Source organism: Camelus bactrianus, chromosome 10 (assembly GCF_048773025.1).
Source record: "Camelus bactrianus isolate YW-2024 breed Bactrian camel chromosome 10, ASM4877302v1, whole genome shotgun sequence".
Taxonomy (NCBI): Eukaryota; Metazoa; Chordata; class Mammalia; order Artiodactyla; family Camelidae; genus Camelus; species Camelus bactrianus.
The window spans coordinates 49,279,894-49,300,587 of record NC_133548.1 but is presented as its reverse complement, the minus strand read 5'-3'; the positions used below and the strand labels follow the sequence as shown (position 1 = coordinate 49,300,587).

General features: G+C 48.2%; 1 protein-coding gene across 5 annotated transcripts in view; it reads right to left on the bottom strand.

The window, feature by feature from the left end:
* SLCO2B1 (solute carrier organic anion transporter family member 2B1) overlaps positions 1-20,694 on the bottom strand; it is a 48,987-nt gene that overhangs the window by 10,431 nt on the left and 17,862 nt on the right. For 4 of the 5 annotated variants that reach the window (XM_010973144.3, XM_045508773.2, XM_045508774.2 and 1 more), the window contains exons 5-9: positions 20,270-20,503; positions 19,920-20,018; positions 17,399-17,589; positions 4,023-4,122; positions 1,539-1,896 (exon numbers count right to left, since the gene is read on the bottom strand). In XM_010973144.3, coding sequence (XP_010971446.2) covers positions 1,539-1,896; positions 4,023-4,122; positions 17,399-17,589; positions 19,920-20,018; positions 20,270-20,503 — 982 coding nt within the window. The remainder of the gene's footprint in view (positions 1-1,538; positions 1,897-4,022; positions 4,123-17,398; positions 17,590-19,919; positions 20,019-20,269; positions 20,504-20,694) is intronic. The other variant, XM_045508775.2, reaches the window with a different exon arrangement.

The window sequence follows — 20,694 nt, the reverse complement described above, 5'->3', positions numbered from 1 at the left end:
CAGGGGCAGGAGATCAGAAGAGAGGCAACTTCACCTCTCTGAGCCTTGCTCTCCTCATCTGTGAAGTGGGGATAATGGTAGGACCCATCCCCAAGATCCTGCAAGGGTTCAGTGAAACGCAATACGAGAGGAGCGGGTGTGTGGGAGACCTTCGGTCCTTGGCAGCTGTCCACACCACTAGTTGTGCTGGAGTATGAGAAGTTCTCCTGAATTTGCTCAGCTGGCCCCCAAAGGCTTCTTCAGTGAATTAGAACCCAAAGCTCAGTGAATAAATCGCAAGAATATAGTTGAGAACATGGGTGATATGAGATGTCAGGGTCAAGGTGAGAGGCAGAATAGAGAAATGGGGCATGTGAAGTAGACTGACTTTTTCCCATTTACCTTCTTTAAAAATTTTGGTAAAATATTCATTTACTTTTTACTCTCCAAATCACCTGAAGGCCCTTTTTCCCTCCTGAGACCAGGGGCTTCATGAGGGCCTGGCTGAAGCCCCACCTCTGTGCCTAGAGAGGGGCTCTTCAGACAGATGGCCCTGCCCTAGACCTTTGGGAAAAAGAGAAGGGACAAGGGAGGAGGGAAGAGGGAAGGGAGATGGGGGAGAGGTCAGTGAGGTGGGACCTGGGACACAGTGGGCAAGGGCTGAACATTTCTGGACTGAGGCCCTCCGTAGTCAAACAGAAGGAGACCCAGGTGTGGAAAGTTGGCACCTGGGTGGAGGGACGAGATACTGAGGGAGAGGAAGGAAGAGAAAGTTGGAGGATTCTAGCTGTGTGTTGGGCCAGCCTAAGCCTGGAGAAGTTCCTAGGAAAAATGAAATCATTCTGGAGAAGAGGCAGCAATAGAACTTGCAACATTCTCTCCAGAACGGCTCCCAAGGGGAGAAGGTCTATGTCTGTGGGGGGTTGGGGGGAAAGAAGGAAAAGGGAGATAGGCATCAGAGGCTTTCCTCCTGGAAGGTGTAGGCAGGTGCTGCCCCACAGACGTAGAAAAAGAACTCTAGAATTTTAGGGTCGTAGAACAGAATTTTAGCTCCCAGGCTCTAAGGACAAAGAATCTCCGAGGTCTCAAGGCCAACCCCTTCCAGGACGTAAGTCCCCTGTGCAGCATTCCTTCTGGACCCTGTTCGCCCCTTCTCTCACCCTCACCCCCCAGGGACGGATAGCTTGCTCCCTCCTGGGCAGGCCTTTCCTCTGCCTGGGGACAAAACCCCTGCCCCATCTGCTCTAGGCCCACAGGGCCTGACCACTCTGGAGATGCCATCCACACAAGTGGCCTTGCCCTGCCTCAGCCTCTACCCCTCCCCAGGCCTGAGCTATCATGCCTGTGAAGTTCCATCGCTACCCCTTCTAGGGGTGCCTGACACCTTCACTGGAGCCTTCAAGAGAGAAGTTCCACTGCTCACAACTGAGCCAGTCGGGGAGAGGAGGGGAGGGGAGATCTGAGGTCGAGGGTGCCCCACTGACCTGGCCTTACTGGACCACACCTCCGTGTCCCACCCTCCCCCGTGCTTATGCTGGTATACTCTCACACATACTCACTCAGGCTGGTGGTAGATGCCTGCAATCTGGTGGGTAGAGCAGCCCATGAAGAAGAGGGGCAGGCTGAAAAGTAGGCCGGACAGCGTCCCCAGCAGGCAAAGGGTGCCACAGCGCATGGGGCCCAAGCGGAGGCGCTTGACCAGGATGCCCCCCACCACAATGCCCACGATGGCCAGTGGGATGGTGAGGCAGCCTATGAGCAGGTTGGCATATGATGCTGTGATGGAGAACTGGCGCTCCAGGAACTTGGGCAGAAAAGTGGCCATGCCTGCCACCATGGATGACATGCACACCTGGGACAGGACCACCAGTAGGAAGATAGGGTGACGCAGGGTCCGCAGCAGCACTCTGGGGAAAACTGTTGGGGTGAGTGGGGAGAAGGTCAGAGTGGGCAGGCTGGCCATGCCATGTGTTTCCGTCCCATCCTGCTCCGTTCAGTTTAAACTGTTTCGTTCCTTCCATCCCATCTCATTCCATTAGGTCCATCCCATTACTTTTGACTCCTTTCCATTGAATTCTATTCCATTTTTGAAATTTGGTTGCATTTCATTCCATTGAGTTGGATTGCATTTTATTCAATTGCTTTTCTTTCCATTCAATTCTATTCAAAATGCGATTCCATACCATTATATTTGATTCTATTCCATTCATCCCATCCTATCTCTTTTCATTTCTTCTACTTACCATTTCATTTTTTTCCCCACTCAGCCCTTTCCATCCTGTCTTGCCGTAGCTCTTCCCAAGCCAACCCAGCCCTTTGTCTTCCCTTCTGTGCCCCTAATATGGGACATCAACCACTCCCGGATCTCCCCATTCCTAGTTTATGTTTCTCCATAGCACTTTACCTAACATACCATGCATTTTACACATTTAGCCATTTTATTGTCACCCCACCAGGATGTAAGCTCCATTTAGAGAAGGGGTTTTTGTCTCTTATGTTAATTGCTGAATCTCCAGAGTCCAGGGTATAGCAGGCACTCAATAAATATTTATGCAGTGAATGAGAGAACGAATGAATGGACATACAGACTAATAGATGATGAAACAGCAAAGTGTTGGGGCAGAATCTAAAGCCTCCAGAGAAGGTGAAACCTGAGGAGGCCTGGTGCTGGGCAGCTTCCTGGAGGTAGGACAGAGGTAGGGCCTGAAGAATGGGAGGATCTGGAGAGGTGGAAGAGAAGGAATTCCTAGTAGAGACAGAGCCGAGGCAAAAGCAAGGAGACAGAAATAGAAGTGATGGCTCTAGCTTTGAAGCCGTCGCCTATCCTGCTGTGTACAGGTCTCCCTTGTTGCAAGTCTGCTAAACTGAAAGGCACATGACATTGGATAAGTCCTGAACTCTGGGCTTCAGGGCCTTCATCAGCAGGGGCAGCCAAGGTAATGGCCAAGAAGGCTTTGTTCTGACATGTGCGATTCTCTCCTCGCTAACGACAAGAGAAAGACATGTTTCTGCTCTGAGGAGGTGAGATGGAAGTTAGACCTAAGGTGTTAGGGAGAGAGGAGCAAAGGCCTTTCTAAGACGGGGCATCAGAGAAGCAAACCACTGCCAGGCTGGGCTGGTGGGGAGAGACGGCCCTGGGGTCCTCTAGGCTGAGTGGTGGGGGCAGATCCCTTCTGTTCCTGCAGCAGCAGGACCTGGGCCTCTGTCACAGAAGATTTCTCTCTGTCCTCAGAACAGGGCCAGAGCCAAGCCAGCTGGTTCCCTAGCTCCCTGGTCCTGGCCAAGAATGGTTTCCTTGGGAGCCAGGAAATAAAAACAAAGAGTCCAGGCAGGGTGGCTTGGAGCTGGGGCTGTGGAATTCCCCCTTCTTCACGTCCCAAAACTGTCTCCTGACCCTAGTCCCTTGCTTCACGCAGTGCATTCAGCTGACACTGGGAGTGGAGAGGTGTGACGGACGCCAAACCTTCACCCCAGGAAGCTGCTCCAGCTTCTCTCCCTCCGTGAGCTGTCCTGGCCAGGAGTAGCCTGGGCTTGGTTCAAGCTGTGCAGGTGTCCTTATTGTACAGGTGAGGCCAAGAGAGGGGCAGGGACTTGCCCAAGTTCATCCAGGGAGGTCGGGGCCAGGCCAGGAGTTGTTGGGGGTTTTCCTGACTTCTGGTGTAAAGGCCATTCCCTCTTCTATTCACCCCACTCCTCACCCCACCCTGCATTCCTGTGCCTCTGGCTGCCTGACTCCAGAAGGCTCCATATCATGGACTGTTTCCTTCCCATTCTCTTGTGCTAATCACTGCAGTGCATTTTGTCCCCATTCTTTATCTTTTCAGCATCTGCAACCTGTCCCTAGAACAGATGGAAAATTCCTGGAGGGCAGGGCTATGCCTTTCGCTTAGATAGGGATGCCTGAAGAGAAACTCCAGGGCTGTCTCTAGCTCAGAGGAGGTCTTCTCCATTAGACAGGAGCTTCCCTTAGCTCAGCACAAGGTTTCTCCCACAGACATTCTCAAATGTCCCTCTGGCCTCACCTCTGGCCTGAGCTCACCTACCTTTAATGAACTGGGTCACAGTCAGGTCTGGGGCAATCTGGGCCAGGCCATCCTTCTCTGGGTTCTCCCCAGAGTTCTGCTCAGAGGAGGAGTCTTCACCCTGGGAAGACACACAGCCAGGGGCAGTCAGCTGGATGCCAGGCTTTCTGCTCAGAGATGCTGTGAGCTGGAGAAGGGAACTCTGGGAGAGGAGAGGGTGGGGGTCTGTCACCTCTTCAGGAACAATAGGGGCCAGCTGTGTCCTATTTGTTCTTGGCCCTGTAGGTATTAATAAGTGGTTTTGAAAGACTGGATGAAATTCCATGATTGAACTTCGTCATCAGCATTATTAACATTGTAATAATCACCAACATTACCATGAAAATTCCCACCACAACCGCCATCATCATCATTCCTATCACCTTAGATACCACCCTCATTTACGTCACCAATATCATCATGCATAAACAACTAATATTGTCCTCACTAATATTGTTGTCTCTAAATACCGGCACAATCATCATCATCACTGTCACTTGACCCTTCAGAATCACCAGCAACAACATCACTATCAGGATCACTAATATCATTATCAAAGCCTCTGACATCATTATCCCTACCACTGTCTCCACCACCATCAGCATCACCAATCTCTAGCTGAAGTTATTGCCACACCAGTATCTTCAGTTATTACATCACTCATGGCTGTCATCACCTGGAGAGTCACCAAAAGCAGGGGCCTCCAGCATCCATCCTGTTCTATACTGTCCACTGTGACAGGAATGGGACTAGGTCAGGGGAGGCAAGAGGCAACAGCCCCTTCCTCCTTTGGCTGAATCAGGCCACACCCAGAGAGTATTGTTCAGCTCTGTGCCCACACCATGAGGAAGCTCATGACCACTCTGGAGTGTGTCCCTCCACCTGGGTGAGGATGGCCTGTGTGAGAAGACTTGGGATGACACAATCACGGTCTTCTGATTGTATCATCGAGGAAAGGAAATAATGATAAATAATGATTAATAGTTACTAAGCACTTACTACCAGCCCAGTGCTATTTTAATGACAAATCCATTAACTCATTGAAATCTCACAGCAACCTTCTAAAGTCAGTACCATTATAATCCCTATTTTTCAGGGGATAAAACTGAGACACAGAGAGATGAAGTAATTTGCCTTGTCATACAACTAGTGAGTGATCTGGCTAGGTTTGAACCCAGACAGCTTGAGTCCAGGGCCTGTGTACGCTTGGCTGGTTCACCCTAAGGGAAGGGGGAACCAAAGCCACGGAGTGCTGGGCATTCTACATGCCTTGCTCTGACACAACAGTGTTTTTAGGCAGTACTACTAATGTGCACATTTTTTAGATGAGGAACTATGTCTTAGAGAAGTTGCTGCTGGTACAGGGTCATTTGAACAAAAGTGATCAAATAGGGTCTGATTTTACTACATTTTCCTGTGGAGCCTGAGACCAGGATTAGAAGCAGCAAGTTTCATGGAGGAAGACTGAGGCCCAGTGTGATAAGCAGTTTGGACGAGGCTGCCCTGGGAAGAAGTGAGTTCCTCATATCTAGAAGCATGCAAGCGCAGGCTAGCTTCCCCCTAGTCTGGGTGCTAGATGCCCTGGGGAAGGGTGAGTTGAGCTGGAGAACTCATCTGGGGTCTCTGGTTCTGCCTCTTCTCTCCCATGGAGCCTCTGTGAGGCCCCTACAGACTTCACTCTCTGGTCAGTGTCTGATACCTTCTCTTTCCTCTCCCGTCTTTTAAAAAAAAAATGTTAAGGGAGCAAATACTGAATTTCCTCACATTTCAGAGACTCCATGCCAGCCCCTACCCCTGGGAGTGCCCTGTTCCAAGCTTCCTCCACCTCGCTCCCAGTGGGCTGGCTCAAGACTGGGAATTCAGCAGAGAAATTCATTCAAACATCAGTTCAAGTGTGTTTGTCCCCCGAGGGCTTCTCCCCTCCTCCTCTCTACGTTTATTCCAGCAGGTAATGGGTTCTTGGGTTTCCTGGTCTCAGAGGAGGTTTGTATGGGCAGAAAATAGTCATGGTTGTGTTAGAGCTGGCAGGTAGCTAGATATGAGCAGAGAAAAGAGGACATGGGCAAATGGCAGAAAACCATACATCCTATAAATAGCGGGGGTCCTGGGACAGACCAAGAAAAACAGGATCCTCTGGACTGATTGAAAAACCATACCTTCTGGGTTGATAAGTGTCCTGGAGGCAGAAGGGTGGGACAGGACAGGAATCCCAACCATCTGAATGTAACCTTTTGATCATTATGACCTCATCTAACTTCCCGATAAAGACTAAATAAGCATGAATAATCCCTCCTCCCCACCTGGGAAGGTGGAGCAGGGATGAGGATCAGGAAAGAGGACCCCAAACCCCTCCCCACCAATGAATATTCTACACTTATATAAGGAGCTTGCCAAGGAAACTTGGGGCAGCCACCCGCCTGGGTCTGCCCGCTCTTCCCTTGAGAGCGTACTACCTATCCCTTAATAAATCCTTGCTTTGCTTTCTTAACCTCCATGTCTTGTCTCTGAATTCTTTCTGCGACAAGACAGGAACCTCTCCAACCCCAACAGTTGCAAGAATTTCCTTCCTAGCTTTTGTTTCCAAGGCCTGACTTAATTGAGAGATTATATTGGGTGTTGTGGGAGGTATGAGGAGAGAGAGAGATCTCTGAGAATGAGAAGAGAAATGGATTCTCCTACAACTGAAAACAGAGACCAGTTTGGGGGTAGGCTCCCCCTCAGCAGTCTGTAGATTCTGTGAGCAGCAGGGAGCCACATAAGCCTCTGAGATAGAACCCAAGGAAGCAGCTTCATCTCTGAGGGGCAGGCTGCAGGCTGACCTAGGGAGCCTAGGGACCTAGGGAGGCTGGGCTCCCATTTCTCAGTCACACCGAGGTCCTCAGCTTTAAGTATGTTAAGGGGGACCATGAGGGTCAGGCTGGAGTGAGGCTGATGCCTGCTGATTGCGGAGTGGGGGTGGGGGTGGGGTGGGACCTCCCTTGATTCTAGGCAGTGTGTAAGACCTTAGGACCTTTGCTTCACTTTGGTGGGGGATCCCTGAGAAAGGCTGAAGTTAAATTTCTTGCTGATCCAGCAGAATGGGCATTCAGAGTAGAAGTTAAATTAACTTTCAGAGAAAATGAAGAACTAACTATCTTACACACACTTAGGTCTGAGTCAAATCTTGTTCATGGTCTCTCCCCTGCTGAACGCTGAGTTCTGCAAAAGCAGGGGCCATGCTTACCTTGTTCTCTGTCAAAACTTTGGTGCCCAGCACAGGGCCTGGAGCAAAACTGGATGTCTGATAAATATCTATGAAAAAAAGGAGTGCGAGAGACAGTTCCAACAGGCAGTGGCTGCAGGCAATTCCAGGCTCTTGGAAGAGAAATGAGAACATCAACAGGAGATGCTATTGTGCTGGCAGCAAGCTCTGAGACAGCTGCCGGTTCAAGGAGGGCAAAGAGTCCACACTGAGTGGTCCCCAGGGACCTCAGAGTGGAGACTACAGGAGTGCTGAGCCTCCTGAAATGTGGGCTGGTGGCTCCAGCTCCATCCTCACTGGAGACCTGCAAACAAAGGAGGCTTACACACCATGTGGGAGCAAATAAGTTGCGAGGTTAGGAAACTTACTCAATATCACACAACTAGAAAGAGGCAGAACTAAGATCTGAGCTCAAGCCTACCCAAGGAGAAAACTCATGCTTTATCCACTAAACCCTGTGAGTCAGAGGTGCAGGACTGGCAGAATTAGGAGGCACTTTAGTGGTGTGATGTGAAGGGACCTGAAATCTGAGTCTTATTTCTCTGGGTGAGGTGCCGTGGGTCTATTACTCATTTATATCTTAGAGCTGTGCTGTCTGATACAGCAGCCACCAGCCATATGTGGCCACGGAGCACTGAACTACGGCTGGTCCTAACTGAGATGTGCCGTAAGTGTAAAATACACATTGTGTTTCAAGGATTTAGTGTGGGGGAAAAAAAGAACAGAAAACATCTCATGATTAGTTTTTTATATTTACAATATACCAAAATGAGGATATTTTAAATGTGTGGGTTAAAGAAAATATATTATTAAAATTAATTTCTTTTACTTCTGAATGTGGCTACTAGACCATTTAGAATGACATTTGTGACTCACATGAAATTTCTTTTGGATATGCTGCCTTAAGGAGAATTAAAGAATCTCCTTACTCCATTCTCAGTCCTAGCCAAGCGGTGGGAGGGCCATGTGGGAAGGTGCTGGGTCCCCAGTGGAGAGGGTTGCTGTCCCAGGAACGAAAGTAGGAAGGGCGAGGATAGATTAACAACTTCCCAGGTTTCTTATCAGGGAGTGGCAGGCTCACCCTTCAGATAGGCAACATCTTATGAGTTCCTTGCCTGGGGTTCCTTGTCCTCAAGTAAACAATAAAAACAACCACAATGTCATCTGCTGCCACATGTTATAACCCTATGTGGTCTACACTGCACTTTCTCATCCACCCTGTCAATTAATTTCCACAACAGTCTGGTGTGGGGATTATTATTGCACCTATTTCACAGTGGAGGAAACTGAGGTCCCCAAAGGGGAAGTGTTACCCAGGGAGTAACTGGCAGAGCAGGCTCTATTATCACTCCCCTGCGCCCACCTTGCCCTCTGGGGTTTGGTGATGGGAAGAGAGGGACAGACTTTCAGGGGCAGGCGTCAGGAGGACAACCAGGGAGAAGTGAAGTTTAGGATTTTGGGGTTGGATAGACAGAAAGGGAGAGGTTATTTGAAGCAGGGGCATAGTACCAGCAGAAGAGTGATGGCGGGAAGAGGCGTGTTGGGTGCAGGGGGTTGGGTAGGAACCAACCTGACTACAGCCAAGAGCCTCTCAGGGCAGGAACCGGGCAGTCAGGAGGGCCGGACTGAGGGCCTTGGGCTTTCTCCTGTGGGTGCTGGGAGAACTGACTTTCTCTAACCTTTGTCTCTGTGTTCTCCAGCAGTTTCCGCCTCTCCCCTCACATCTGTTTTGAGGACTCCTGACTAATAGCAGGCTCCAGAAACAGGAAACATAGTGCTTCTGCTCAGACTTTGCCTCAGAGTTCAAACCATCTGGGCTGTGGTTTGCCCAGGTCAGCAGGTCTGGGCTGAGGAAGCTGGTTAAAACTTCCCCTTTGGGGCTGTGTGCTGACTGCTGCAGCCTTCAGGACCCAAGATGCTGTGTGTGGTCCACAGAAGGCCCCACTGCCTGCCAGACCTCCAGGGATCCGGGATCTGTCCTCAGAGGAAGCTGAGTTCCTCGAAGCTCTGGGCAAAGGCTGTGTGTGACCTCAGCCCCACAGAGCCAGCACTGCCGCTGGTGGGTAACGTGGAACTCTCTGCCAGCCCTCAGCTTCCATCATATATGGCCACAGGAGGCAGCCAGAGGGATGGGATTATCTGCTTAACTTCCTATCCCCTACTGCAGGGAGAGCGTGTTTTCTAGCAGAGTTCCTGGACTTCTGAGCTTCTGTGAGGGATGCGATGTGCTTTTGGCTCTCTTACAATGGGACTCTTGCAAGGGGCCATGCCTCTGTTCCGTTTGGCTACCAGAAAGCTGAGGACCAAATAAGGAGTTTATCTCTGTTCTCTCTCTCGTTCTGATAACCTTTTGCTGTTATTTCTATCTTCCTGTTTCTGGGTCTGGATTGAGTGACTCAGCACAGGCCCTACAATGGCTCTTCCTAGGCCTGAATCCCAGCTCCACCATTCACTAGTCATTCTACCAGGTTTTTTAATCTCTCTGTAACTCGGTCCCTCGGGTGTAAAACGGTGGTAATAACTGAACTTATTTCATAGGTGGGTTGTGGGGATTAAATGAACAAATTAATACAAACAGCTTAGAGTAATACATGTTGGCCTAATTTCCCACTGTCTTAGTAGTACTGAATATGTTCGGTGTGAGCTACCTCAAAACTTTTATAGAATATAGTGGAAGCAGGATATAAAAAAGCACCTAAAAAGAAAAAAGGTAAGGTTCCCATTATTTTTCCTCTTAAGCTTGATCCGTGCTAAGAACAAGCTCTTCTGGTTAATGAGCCTGCATGTCAGGTATTGAACCACCCACCTCACCACTTCAGCTCATTTCTTTCTTACAAAATCCCCAAGATGTAGATGGTAGGGTTATACCCATTTTACGGATTTGAGACTTAGTAAGTGGCAAAGTCAGGAGTCACACCTGGGCCAGCATGCTATTGGCCTTCCTCCCTGCCACTGAGGGATGCCTCAGACACTGAGGAAATGCTTGCATGATCACTTCTCTTCTTTAGCCTCAGTCTCCTCCTCTGTCAAATGATGGTGTTGAACTAGATCAGTGTTTTTAAAACTGACTTTTAAGGAAACCCTCCTACACTGTTGGTGGGACTGTAAATTGGTATAGCCACTATGGAGAACAGTATGGAGGTTCCTTAAAAAACTGTATGATCCAGCAATCCTACTCCTGGGCATATATCTGGAAAAGACAAAAACTCTAACTCGAAAAGATACATGCACCCCAATGCTCACAGCAGCAGTATTTATAATAGCTAAGATATGGAAGCCACCTAAATGTCCATTAACAGATGACTGAATAAAGAAGTTGTGGAATATATATATATATATATATATATAATATATATAATATAATATATTATATTATATATTATATATATATATATAATATAATATATATATATATATATAAAATAGAATGTTACTCAACCATAAAAAAAGAATGAAATAATGCCATTTGCAGCAACATGGATGGACCTAGAGATTATCATACTAAGTGAAGGAAGTCAGAGAAAGACAAATATTACACAATATCACTTATATGTGGACTCTAAAAAAATGATACAAATGAACTTATTTACAAAACAGAAATAGACTCACAGACATAGAAAACAAATTTAGGGTTACCAAAGGGGAAAGGCGGGGGAGAGATAGATTAGCAGTTTGGGATTATCAGATACACTCTACTATATATAAAATAAACAACAAGGACCTACTGTATTAAGCTGTAATGGAAAAGAATCTGGAAAATATATGTATATGTATACTAAATCACTTTGCTGTACACCTGAAACTAACATTGTAAATCAACTGCACTTCAATAAAAATTAAAAAATGAAAAACAAACAAAAAAGTCCTACTGTATAGTGCAGGGAACTATATTCAATACTTTATAATAACTTATAATGGAAAAGAATCTGAAAAAGAGTGTATATATGTATAACTGAATCACTTTGCTATACACCAGAAACACATTGTAAATCAACTATATTTCAATAAAAAAGAAAACAAAAAACAAAAGCCAAAACTGTTTTTAGCAACAGAACCCTTTTCCTAATTGAAATTTTACTCAAAAGACTGGTATAAAAACACTTAAAGTAGAACTGATCTGTTTGAAATGTGTGGGGGCAGGGGAGGGTGTCCTGCTGGGGGACACCTCTCCTCAATCTCCCTGTGGTGGCATCCTTGGGGTTCTATGGGGTGCAGTTTGAAAATCACTTGAGCAGATCACCCCAAAATGCCCTATAGCCACAGTGTTGAAGGGGCTCTGATTTGTACCAGGCCAGGGAGAGGAAGGCTCTTTCCAGCCCTTTAGGGCCAAGACCTGGCCTGGTACAGACTGGCGCAGGGGGAGCTGGTGCTGGCCAAACTCTGAGTACAGCCTTGATCCTCTCTGGGCTTCAGTCCCTCTGTAAGTTGGAGTGGGGGTTGAACTGGATGATCACACAAGTCCTCCTACCTTAAAGAGCTAAAGTGGTGTGAGGACGGAGTCACAAAGCCTGGGTCACCAGGGATGGGGAAGGACACAAGAGGGTTCCCAAGCCGGCCAGGAAGGGTCTGGAGACAGTGCCAGCAAGGGAGAGACACCAGGCACAAGGAAGATCCAAGTCACCTCAGACCTCGCAAGGCTGCAGTGGAAACACAGAATCCCAGGGGAGCAGGAGCCTCCTGGCTGGGCAGACCCCAATGGTCTGGCCCTAAGTCCTGGGTTTTAAGGGCCATTGCCATTGCTGACTCCTGTCTCCATCCCTGAACATCACCCCCCTGCCCCACTACAGTAGCACACTGAGGTTAATGACTGGGAGACAATGGATTTCATAAACTCTTAGACTCTTGGGTCAAAATTGTAGCCATTTAGAAACATGAATTTTGCCGGGGAAGTATGGCTTAGTGGTAGGGTGCGTGCCTGGCATGCATAAGATCCTGGGTTCAATCCCTAGAACCTCCATTAAAAAAAAAAAACCTAATTACCTCTCCCCTACCAAAATAAATATATAAAATAAAAATAAAGTGATATTATTTTAAAAAAAACATGAATTTTGGGAGACAGAGGCATTTGAGGCATAGAATCTTAAGAATGAAAGAACACAAATACTTGAGAATCTTTAACTACTAGACACACAGAACTTTAAAACCATGTAATCTTAGAATCCCAGACTCTGGGAAATGCCCCAGAACAACAAATGTGGAGGCTCCTGGGAAATACGAGAGGCCAGTGGTGCTCAGAGGCTGGGCAGGGACAAGGGATCTCCATGGACAAGGCCCTTCTCAGCCCCTGGCCCAGCCCCGAGGGCAGCAGCTCAGAAGGACCTTAGGGCTCAGGGAACACAGGAAGGCTGCTGGCTGAATGGGATCTTACAGCCACAAGGATAAGTTGGGCCCGATGACCTGCGAGGCAGCCCTTAGGAGACCATCTTTATTCCCTGGGCTCTGCAGTCCGCAGAGCCATCTGACAGGAGTCCTAGGACTTGATAGGACCTTAAAAACTGGCTGATTGTGGGAGACTGAGGCCTAGACAGAGATGAGGCCCACCCTGATTCACTTCTAGAAAGATGTCAGGATGGCCACCTGAGCTCTGATGTTACAGATACATGGACAGAGCTAAAGGCAGGGAAGCAGAGCTCCTGCCCCTCCCAGGCCTGGTATGGCCTCCCCCATCCCCCATCTCATAGTCTTATCTGTAGAGACTGTTAATGCTCCCCTCCACCCAGGTAGAGAAAAAGCACTGGCCAGGGGGGAAAAGTGAGCTGTCGTTCAGCCATTCTCAGTCTGTCTGGCCTTCCTTCACTACCTGAGAGCTCCTTGGGGTAGGGGCTGTGGGATGCACCCCTCTGTGCCCCTATGAAAGTGCTCATGTATTGCTCCAGAGACAGGGAGCCATTTAGAGGAGGCATCATTGAACCTGTCAGAGCTGGGAGACCTTGTCTAATCCTCTACCCATTGTACAGACAGAGAGACTGAGGCCAGAGAACTTCTCCTGGATACCAGTAAAAGCTGCATTTAATTCTAGGAGGGTATTTAGCAGACCCCTGAGCCTGGGAGGGGAGCTTGAAGGGACTTCAGAAATAGTCCCCCCTTCTCTTTCTTCCTCTGCCTAGTCCCAGTCCCTCCAGAAGATACATATCCCATGTTTGAGGACCTGGACTTTCTGGTTGCTGATTTTGCCTAATTGGGCTCTTCCACCTGGTCCATCCACCTCTCCATCAGTGGCCTGAGTGGGCTGGGTCAGCCCAAGCAACTGCAAACAGACCCAGCCAAGGCAGCCTCAGGAGGCAGGGGAACAGTTCTTCCCACATCAATATTTATTGCCTGAGAGCTGCTGGAAGCAGATCATCATGTTCCCAGCCTTGGATTCTTTTTTAAGAACCTCTCACCCCCTTCCCTCCCCACTCCCCCCATCCCTGATGCACTGACAGAATGAATCCAGACAGCCAGACAGGTTCACAGCTGGGGAGCCAGGGTTTCAAGGCATCACAGAGACACAGCTCTTAAAATCTGAATCTCTGCATCACAGCAGCTTAGACTCAAGGAATCGTGCATTCTCAGAATCTGAGGCACAGAGAATATTGCTCCAGGAATCTAACCCCAGCATCTTACACAACACAACAGAGTGGGGAAGTGACTTGCTCAAGGTCATATGACTGACATGTGACTGAGTCCAGCAATAGCCAAGTCTCACCCTTGTTTCTTTCTTTTGCTTTTTTTCCTTTTTGTGTGTGTGTGGGGAAGGTAATTTTATTTATTTATTTATTTATTTATTTATTTATTTATTTATTTATTTATTTATTTATTTATTTATCTATCTATCTATCTATCTATCTATCTATCTATCTATCTATCTATCTACCTATTTATTTATCTATCTATCTATTTATTTGTTTATTTTTAGTGGAGGTACTGGGGATTGAACCCTCACCCTTGTTTCCTCTACCTATTCCACCCCATAGCCCAAGTATGGGACTGAGCCCTTCTCTGTTCAAATTTAGGAACCAACTTAAAGATTACCCGTAACTAGCAATCTAGTTTCTTCCCTCCCTCTATGATCACCCCCACTTCTAAGAACTCTTCCTCAAGTTCCAGGAATTCCCTCTCATTCATAACTTGGCCTGAGCTAGGCAGAATTGGGAAGGACCATCTGTGGTTCCAAGCAGTCTTCTTCCCCTGAAACTGGTCCCTCCCCTGCCTCTGAGGCAGCAACAGCCCAGCCCTTCACTGTCTCTGGGATGCCCATCCCACAGCAGAGCAAGACCCGGTTCTGTGCAGGTCCCCTCTTGTATGGTTCTTGGACCTACTCCCATACCCTGCCTGACTGTCAGTGCACTAACCAATGCCACAGCTGTCACATCAATCACCCTGTTCCCAGCTGCTCTTTGCACTCTCCTGTCCCTTGCAATCCTTTCTGTGCCTACCACCTGGTGATAAAGCCACAGGACTCCCTACTTACCCTCCTTCCAGGGCTACCCACTGCTCTTGAACTTGGCAGGCAAGGCTTTTCATGTTCTGGCCCCAGCTGGCTATCCCAACATCATTTTTTGGTCTCCTTGGCCCCATGTATACAACCTCTGTTGCATCAGGGGGTGGGGGATGGAGTGGTAGGTTTGCAGGGCAGCTGGGTCAGACAGACTCAGGTTCAAGTCCCAGCTTTTCTAGGCAGAGACATTTTCAGTTCTTCCTCTTAGGCCCAAACTTTCTTGCTATAATGAGGCCCTATCTCACATTGTGGCAAACATATTCAAATGAACCAAACTGCCACATTAAATAGAATTATTCTTGCTACAAAATATTTGACAATATATAAATTGTCCCTTTGAAATTAGAATTAGCAACTTAACAACAACCAAGTTCCTTAATTTATAATTGTTTATAATTTCTCAACAATTACCTCCCTGTAGAATAATAAGAATATATATATATATATATTCTGATTCCTGGCACAGAGCTTCTAAAACTCTTGTAAATAACGGTGGTAGGAGAATCTTTTGTTCTAATATTTAGTTTTTGACTCCCGTTCCTGACACAGGGCTCTTGAAATCTTTGTAATTTCCTGAGTGGTAAGAGCATCTGACACTAAGCACCTAAATCCCTTGGAATTTCCTGAGTGATAAGGACATCTTTTGTTTTAATGAGGTAACTCTGGTAGGCTCCTAGATGAGGCTGGTCACCAGAAAGCCCAAGCCATGATTGGAAGCTTGGAACTTTTATCCCCCTGCCCCCAATTCTACAGAGAGGGGAGAGGGGCCAAAAATGGAGTTAATAATCAAACATGCCTGCAGGATGAGGCCTCCATAAAACTCCCAATAGTATGAGGTTTGGGGAGCTTCCAGGTTGGTGAACACATCCATGTGCTGGGTGGGTGATGCACCCCAGCTCCACAGGAACAGAAGTTCCTGTGCTCTGCACCCTCCAGACCTTGCCTTATGCATCTCTTCATCCGGCTGTTCATCTGTATCCTTTATTGTACCCTTCATTGTGTAGTAAACTGGTAAACGTAAGTAAGTGTTTCTCCAAGTTCTGTGAGCCATTCTAGCAAATAGTCAGATCCAAGGAGGGGGTTGTGGGAATCTCCAATTTGTGGTCAAGTCAGACAGAAATTGTGGGTTACCTTGGACCTCCTACTTGTGACTTGGATCTGCAATGGGAGCAGTCTTGTGGGACTGAGCCCTTAACCTGTGGGATCTGATGCTGTCTCCAGGTAGATAGTGTCAAGACGGAGTCAAGTTGTAGGACACCCAGTAGATGTCACAGAGGATTGACCAGTGTGGGAATAACCTCACACATCTGGTCACAGAAGTATTGTGTGTGTGGGTAAAGGAGAAATACAGGAGTTTTTTTCCTTTACACTCCCATGTATGGGGAAAAAGAAAATCTAAGGTACAAATACCAGAATGTGATGAAATGTGTGTTAATTATTAAAGAAAAATTAATGAAGCTAACAACAAGTTCATACTGTATAGCACAGGGGACTATATTCAATGTCTTGTAGTAACCTATGGTGAAAAAGAATATGAAAATGAATATATGTATGTTCATGTATGACTGAAGCATTATGCTGTACACCAGAAATGACACAATATTGTAAATTGACTATACTTCAATAAAAATATATATACTTCAAAAAATATACAAAAAATTACTGAAGCTGACATTAATAAGACATTTCTATTTTGTCATTTTCTTTTGTATTTTAGACCCAATTTACTGTTTTTCAGGCTTCATGTTTTTATGGGTCCCTGGAAAACTTAGAGGCCCTTGGCCTGAAATCATCTCTCCTGCCCAGTGGTTCACATGGTCCCGCCTTCTTCTACCAGCTGTGACCTTGGGGGCATCCTTGCAACTTCTGGGCCTCAGTGTCCTCTTCTGAGGGAAGACCACTTGCCCCATGAGCCGAGCAGAGGGATTCAGCGAGACCCCCCTGAAGTACCTGGCCAGTTGTTACTTGTCAAAGAGTCTCTGTCCTGACCAGGGTATGCCTGTTTTAAGGGTGAAGACCACGTGTTGAGCCCGTGTCTAGCCTGATGCCTGGCCCCAGGAGGCACTCAATACATGTATGTCCCCTCACTGTCCCTGGAAAGACCAGGTTAATTTCTACAGCCAAATCCTTTGCCCAGGCTGTTTCCACACTAGAAGGCCCCTCCCTGTCCTTTCTGAGCTTCTACATGTCCTTCAAAGCCCAGCTCCCTTCTCTTCAGAGAAGTCTTCCCAGACCCTCTTGCACACCCTCCACCGCCTCCCAGTTCTCAACATTTTCATAGCACGTTCAGAATCTACCAAGCACTTTAAGTGACAAGCATGAGACAGGAGGGTGATGATTAGAGCAAGGGGCATGGGCTCAGACAGGCTTGGGTTCTGGTCCCAGCACTGTCTGTGCTGGCCTTGTGATCTTGGGCAGGTCACTTCCATCTCTGCCCCTTGATCTCCTCAGCCATGGAAAGGGGCAGGAAATATTCACTGTGCAAGGACGTTGTGGGGTATGTGATGGAGCCAGGACAGGAATGGCTTTGTAAGCTGTGAAGTCCAGTGCCCAGAGGGATGAAGTTTAATGCTATAAAGGAGGACATGTGGATGAGGGCTGAAGCCTAGACTAGGATGTGGTGTGGAGGGGGCTTACTTTGTTGACAGGTGCTTCTGAAACTGCCAAGCCCTTTCGCCAGAAGTGAAGCTCATGCCCCTCCTTGGGCATCTCCTTGGGAAAGAAGAAGTAGGGGATGGCAGCCAGGGCCACTGCACCAGCAGAGATGAGGAAGCCCAGCCACCAGGCACCCACCCATCGGGGGTCCTTTGAGGTCAGGCTGATGCCACCTGGAAGAGAAGACCATGGTGATGTTAGGGTCAGGATGGGCTGTCACTTCTTGGCCACCACCCTGGGACTGACCTCTGAGACAGGAGGTGACCTGGGCTGGAAGACAGGGGACCTAAGTTCCAGTTGTGGCCCTGCCAGTTATGTATGTGACACTGAGCAAGTCCCTGACCCTTTCTGGGCCTCAACTTTTTCAACTACTAAGACAATGTGTGTCATGGTCAAGGTCATGGACTTTGGAACTGCACTCCTGGGGCTGAATTCCATTACTAACATAACCTTGGGCAAGATACTTAACTTCTTTGTGCCTCAGTTTCTTCCTCTGTAAAATACTGAAATTAGCGGTAACCTACATGATAGGGTTGTTGTGAGACTCATAGAAGCTAATACATGTAAAGTACTTAGAATAGTGCTGGAACACAGAATGTCTGTATAAGTGTTTTCTTTTTGTTTACTGTTACTATTGCAGTTATTATTATCATTAAACTAATGCTTAGGACGACACTTGTGGTTCTCAGACCTGTGTAATGATTAAAATCACTAGGGGTGCTTGTCAAAATAGCTGGCCTTACTCAACACCAACTTCGAACTTCCACAGGATGGGATGGGATGGGAAGGTGGCCAAGGAATCTGTACCTTTTACAAGTTCCCTAGGTGATCTTGATTCCCCTCCAGGTGTAATTAGGAGAAGATTATCCCATATGTACCACCTCCTGCCTGGAGGACCCACATCTCCCATCAAATCTCTTGACCCCAGGACTGAGTTGGGTGCCTCCTCCTTCAATTGCCAAAGCATCTGCAAGTACTTTATAACAATACAAATCAGTAATGACACCAACCTGAATGGAGCTGGTTCTCAGGTGCTTAATTCTGAGCTCCTCCTGGACAAGGGCCAGAGTACGCACTCAGCACTCAACAAATGTATCTGTAAAGCTGGGGGTGGAGTTGGCTGTTGAACTGATTCCCTCCTCCACTTATTATTCCCCTGGCTTCTGTGCCAGGCTGGAGAGAGGCTGGAGCCTCAGGATGGAGCCATGTGTCTCCTCAAATCCTCTGCTTCTCACATACCAGTCTGTGCCTGTGGTGGACATGATCTGCCCAACCCATGAAATCCCCCAGTGAGAAAGAAGGATCCTGGAGGTGGCACATTGGACCACAGGAATGCCACATCTGCCTGTGGAGGTGCCACAGCTGCCAGGATGATGTCAACAGAGCCAGAAGCATACTCCTTTCTCCTGAGCTGGAGTGTGTGTGGGAAACTGACTCCCTGACTCTTCAGGACTATTCCATCAAGGGAGACAGGAGTTGCAACCAGAGCCCACATTTGGCTCCTGAGCCCAGCTTTCTAGAAGGAAGGGAGGTAGGGTAGGGCTATCCCTAGTGACTCTTGTTCAGAGCTGCCTAGACTTGTCTTGACTAGAGGTACTCTTGGGCAAAAGCCAAAGAACAAGAAATACTGTCTGCATGTCCATCTCTCCATACATGTGTCACCGGAGGCTTCTAGGGCTTGCTGGAAAATCTCCCGGTGAAGGATTGGACATCTGAGCAGCAGGAGACAGAGGGCAGAACTGGAGGCTCAGGCTGCTTGGTGGGCAGATGAGATGCCACAGTGACCTGGTCTAAAAAGAATCCACTCCCACTCCCACCAGGCGCCAGAGCTCAGGGACCTCCAACACTCCTCCCTCCTGGCTGCCTTCAGACCAAACTTTGGTCCCACTCCTTGGCCCACCCTCACCACTACCTGGACCAGAGATTTCTGTTCCCCAAATGGTGCCCTTGGCACAGGTTGCCAGGCTATGAGATGGTCAGAACTAGACGGGTCTTCAGAGGTCACCCAGTAGATTTCCCAACCGAGATGGGCCCAGGGTAGCTGAGTCCTACTCTGAAGTTCTGTTCAGCATGCCAGTGTCCTCCCTGTTTCACCTGGGGCTTGTTGCCTATAAAGATGGGGGTGCCCTACAGGACAAGAGAGTAGTGGCTTTGTCTGCCCCACAGTGTATCTAAGCTGGGGCTAAGGGAGCTCAGAGGTGGAACTAGGTGAAAATTCGTAACAATAGAGGCAACAACCACAACTCCCCATCCAATGACACCTTATAGCTTATCTCTACCATCTCACTGCATTCTGACTGCAGCTTTTGGATGGGGTCAGGACAGAGAGTATCTCAAAGATGAGAAAGCTGAGGCTCAGAGAGGTTAAGAGTCATCATGTCCAAGGTCAGTGGGATTGTTGGGGTTTGAACCTGGGACCCTGGCTCAGTATCTCCTATGAGACCAATGGTCAGTCAGCTGTGTCTGCGTGCCCCTGGAGACAGCTGTGTGCTCTGAGGCTCACCTTCTGGCATTCGGTCAATGTCCACGTAAAGGCGCAGCATGAGGCTGCCCAGCCCATAGGCCATGCCTGGCCCCATCGTGGTCACTGCAAACAGGATCCCTGCAATAGGAAGCCTGGGTTAGGCCCCTCTGACCCAACTTCCCTCCACAGGTCACTGTCTGCCCAGTCTCCAGTGGGCAAGAGCAGACCATCTCCCCTGGCCAGGCCCAAGTAGTTTTCCAGGGCTTCTCCAGACCTTATTGATCACATGGTGCAGAGGTCAGGGTCTCAGCTCAGCTCGACTTGGGCCTCTTGTCCTCCTATGTGAACCTGGCCCTCCCTCAGAGCCCAAGGTGGGGATGAGTCCTCACCAAGGTAGAGGGGCGAGTTGCTGTTGTGGGCAAAGTCATCAATGTAGGAGATGCCAAAGGGCTGAATGGGCACACTGCCCACACCAAGCAGGGTCTGGGCCATGAACATTATCCCCACCATGGTCAGATGCTGGACCTCCGTGTAGCCTGAGCAGCTGCTGTTGGATGGGGCTGAGGTGGGGGTGTCGGTGGCAGGCAGGCACAGGGAAGCCTCCAAGTCCTGTGGCATGTCCACTGAGAGATGATAAAAAAAATATTAGGACAATAGCTAAGACTTACATAGGGCTTAATGATGCAAGGTACTATTCTAAATGTCGTGTATATAAATCATCTTAGCCCCACAACAAACCCAGGGGAGGGAATGCTATCATTACTCCCATTTCACAGATAAGAAAACTGATGCTCAGGCAGCAACTAACAAGGGG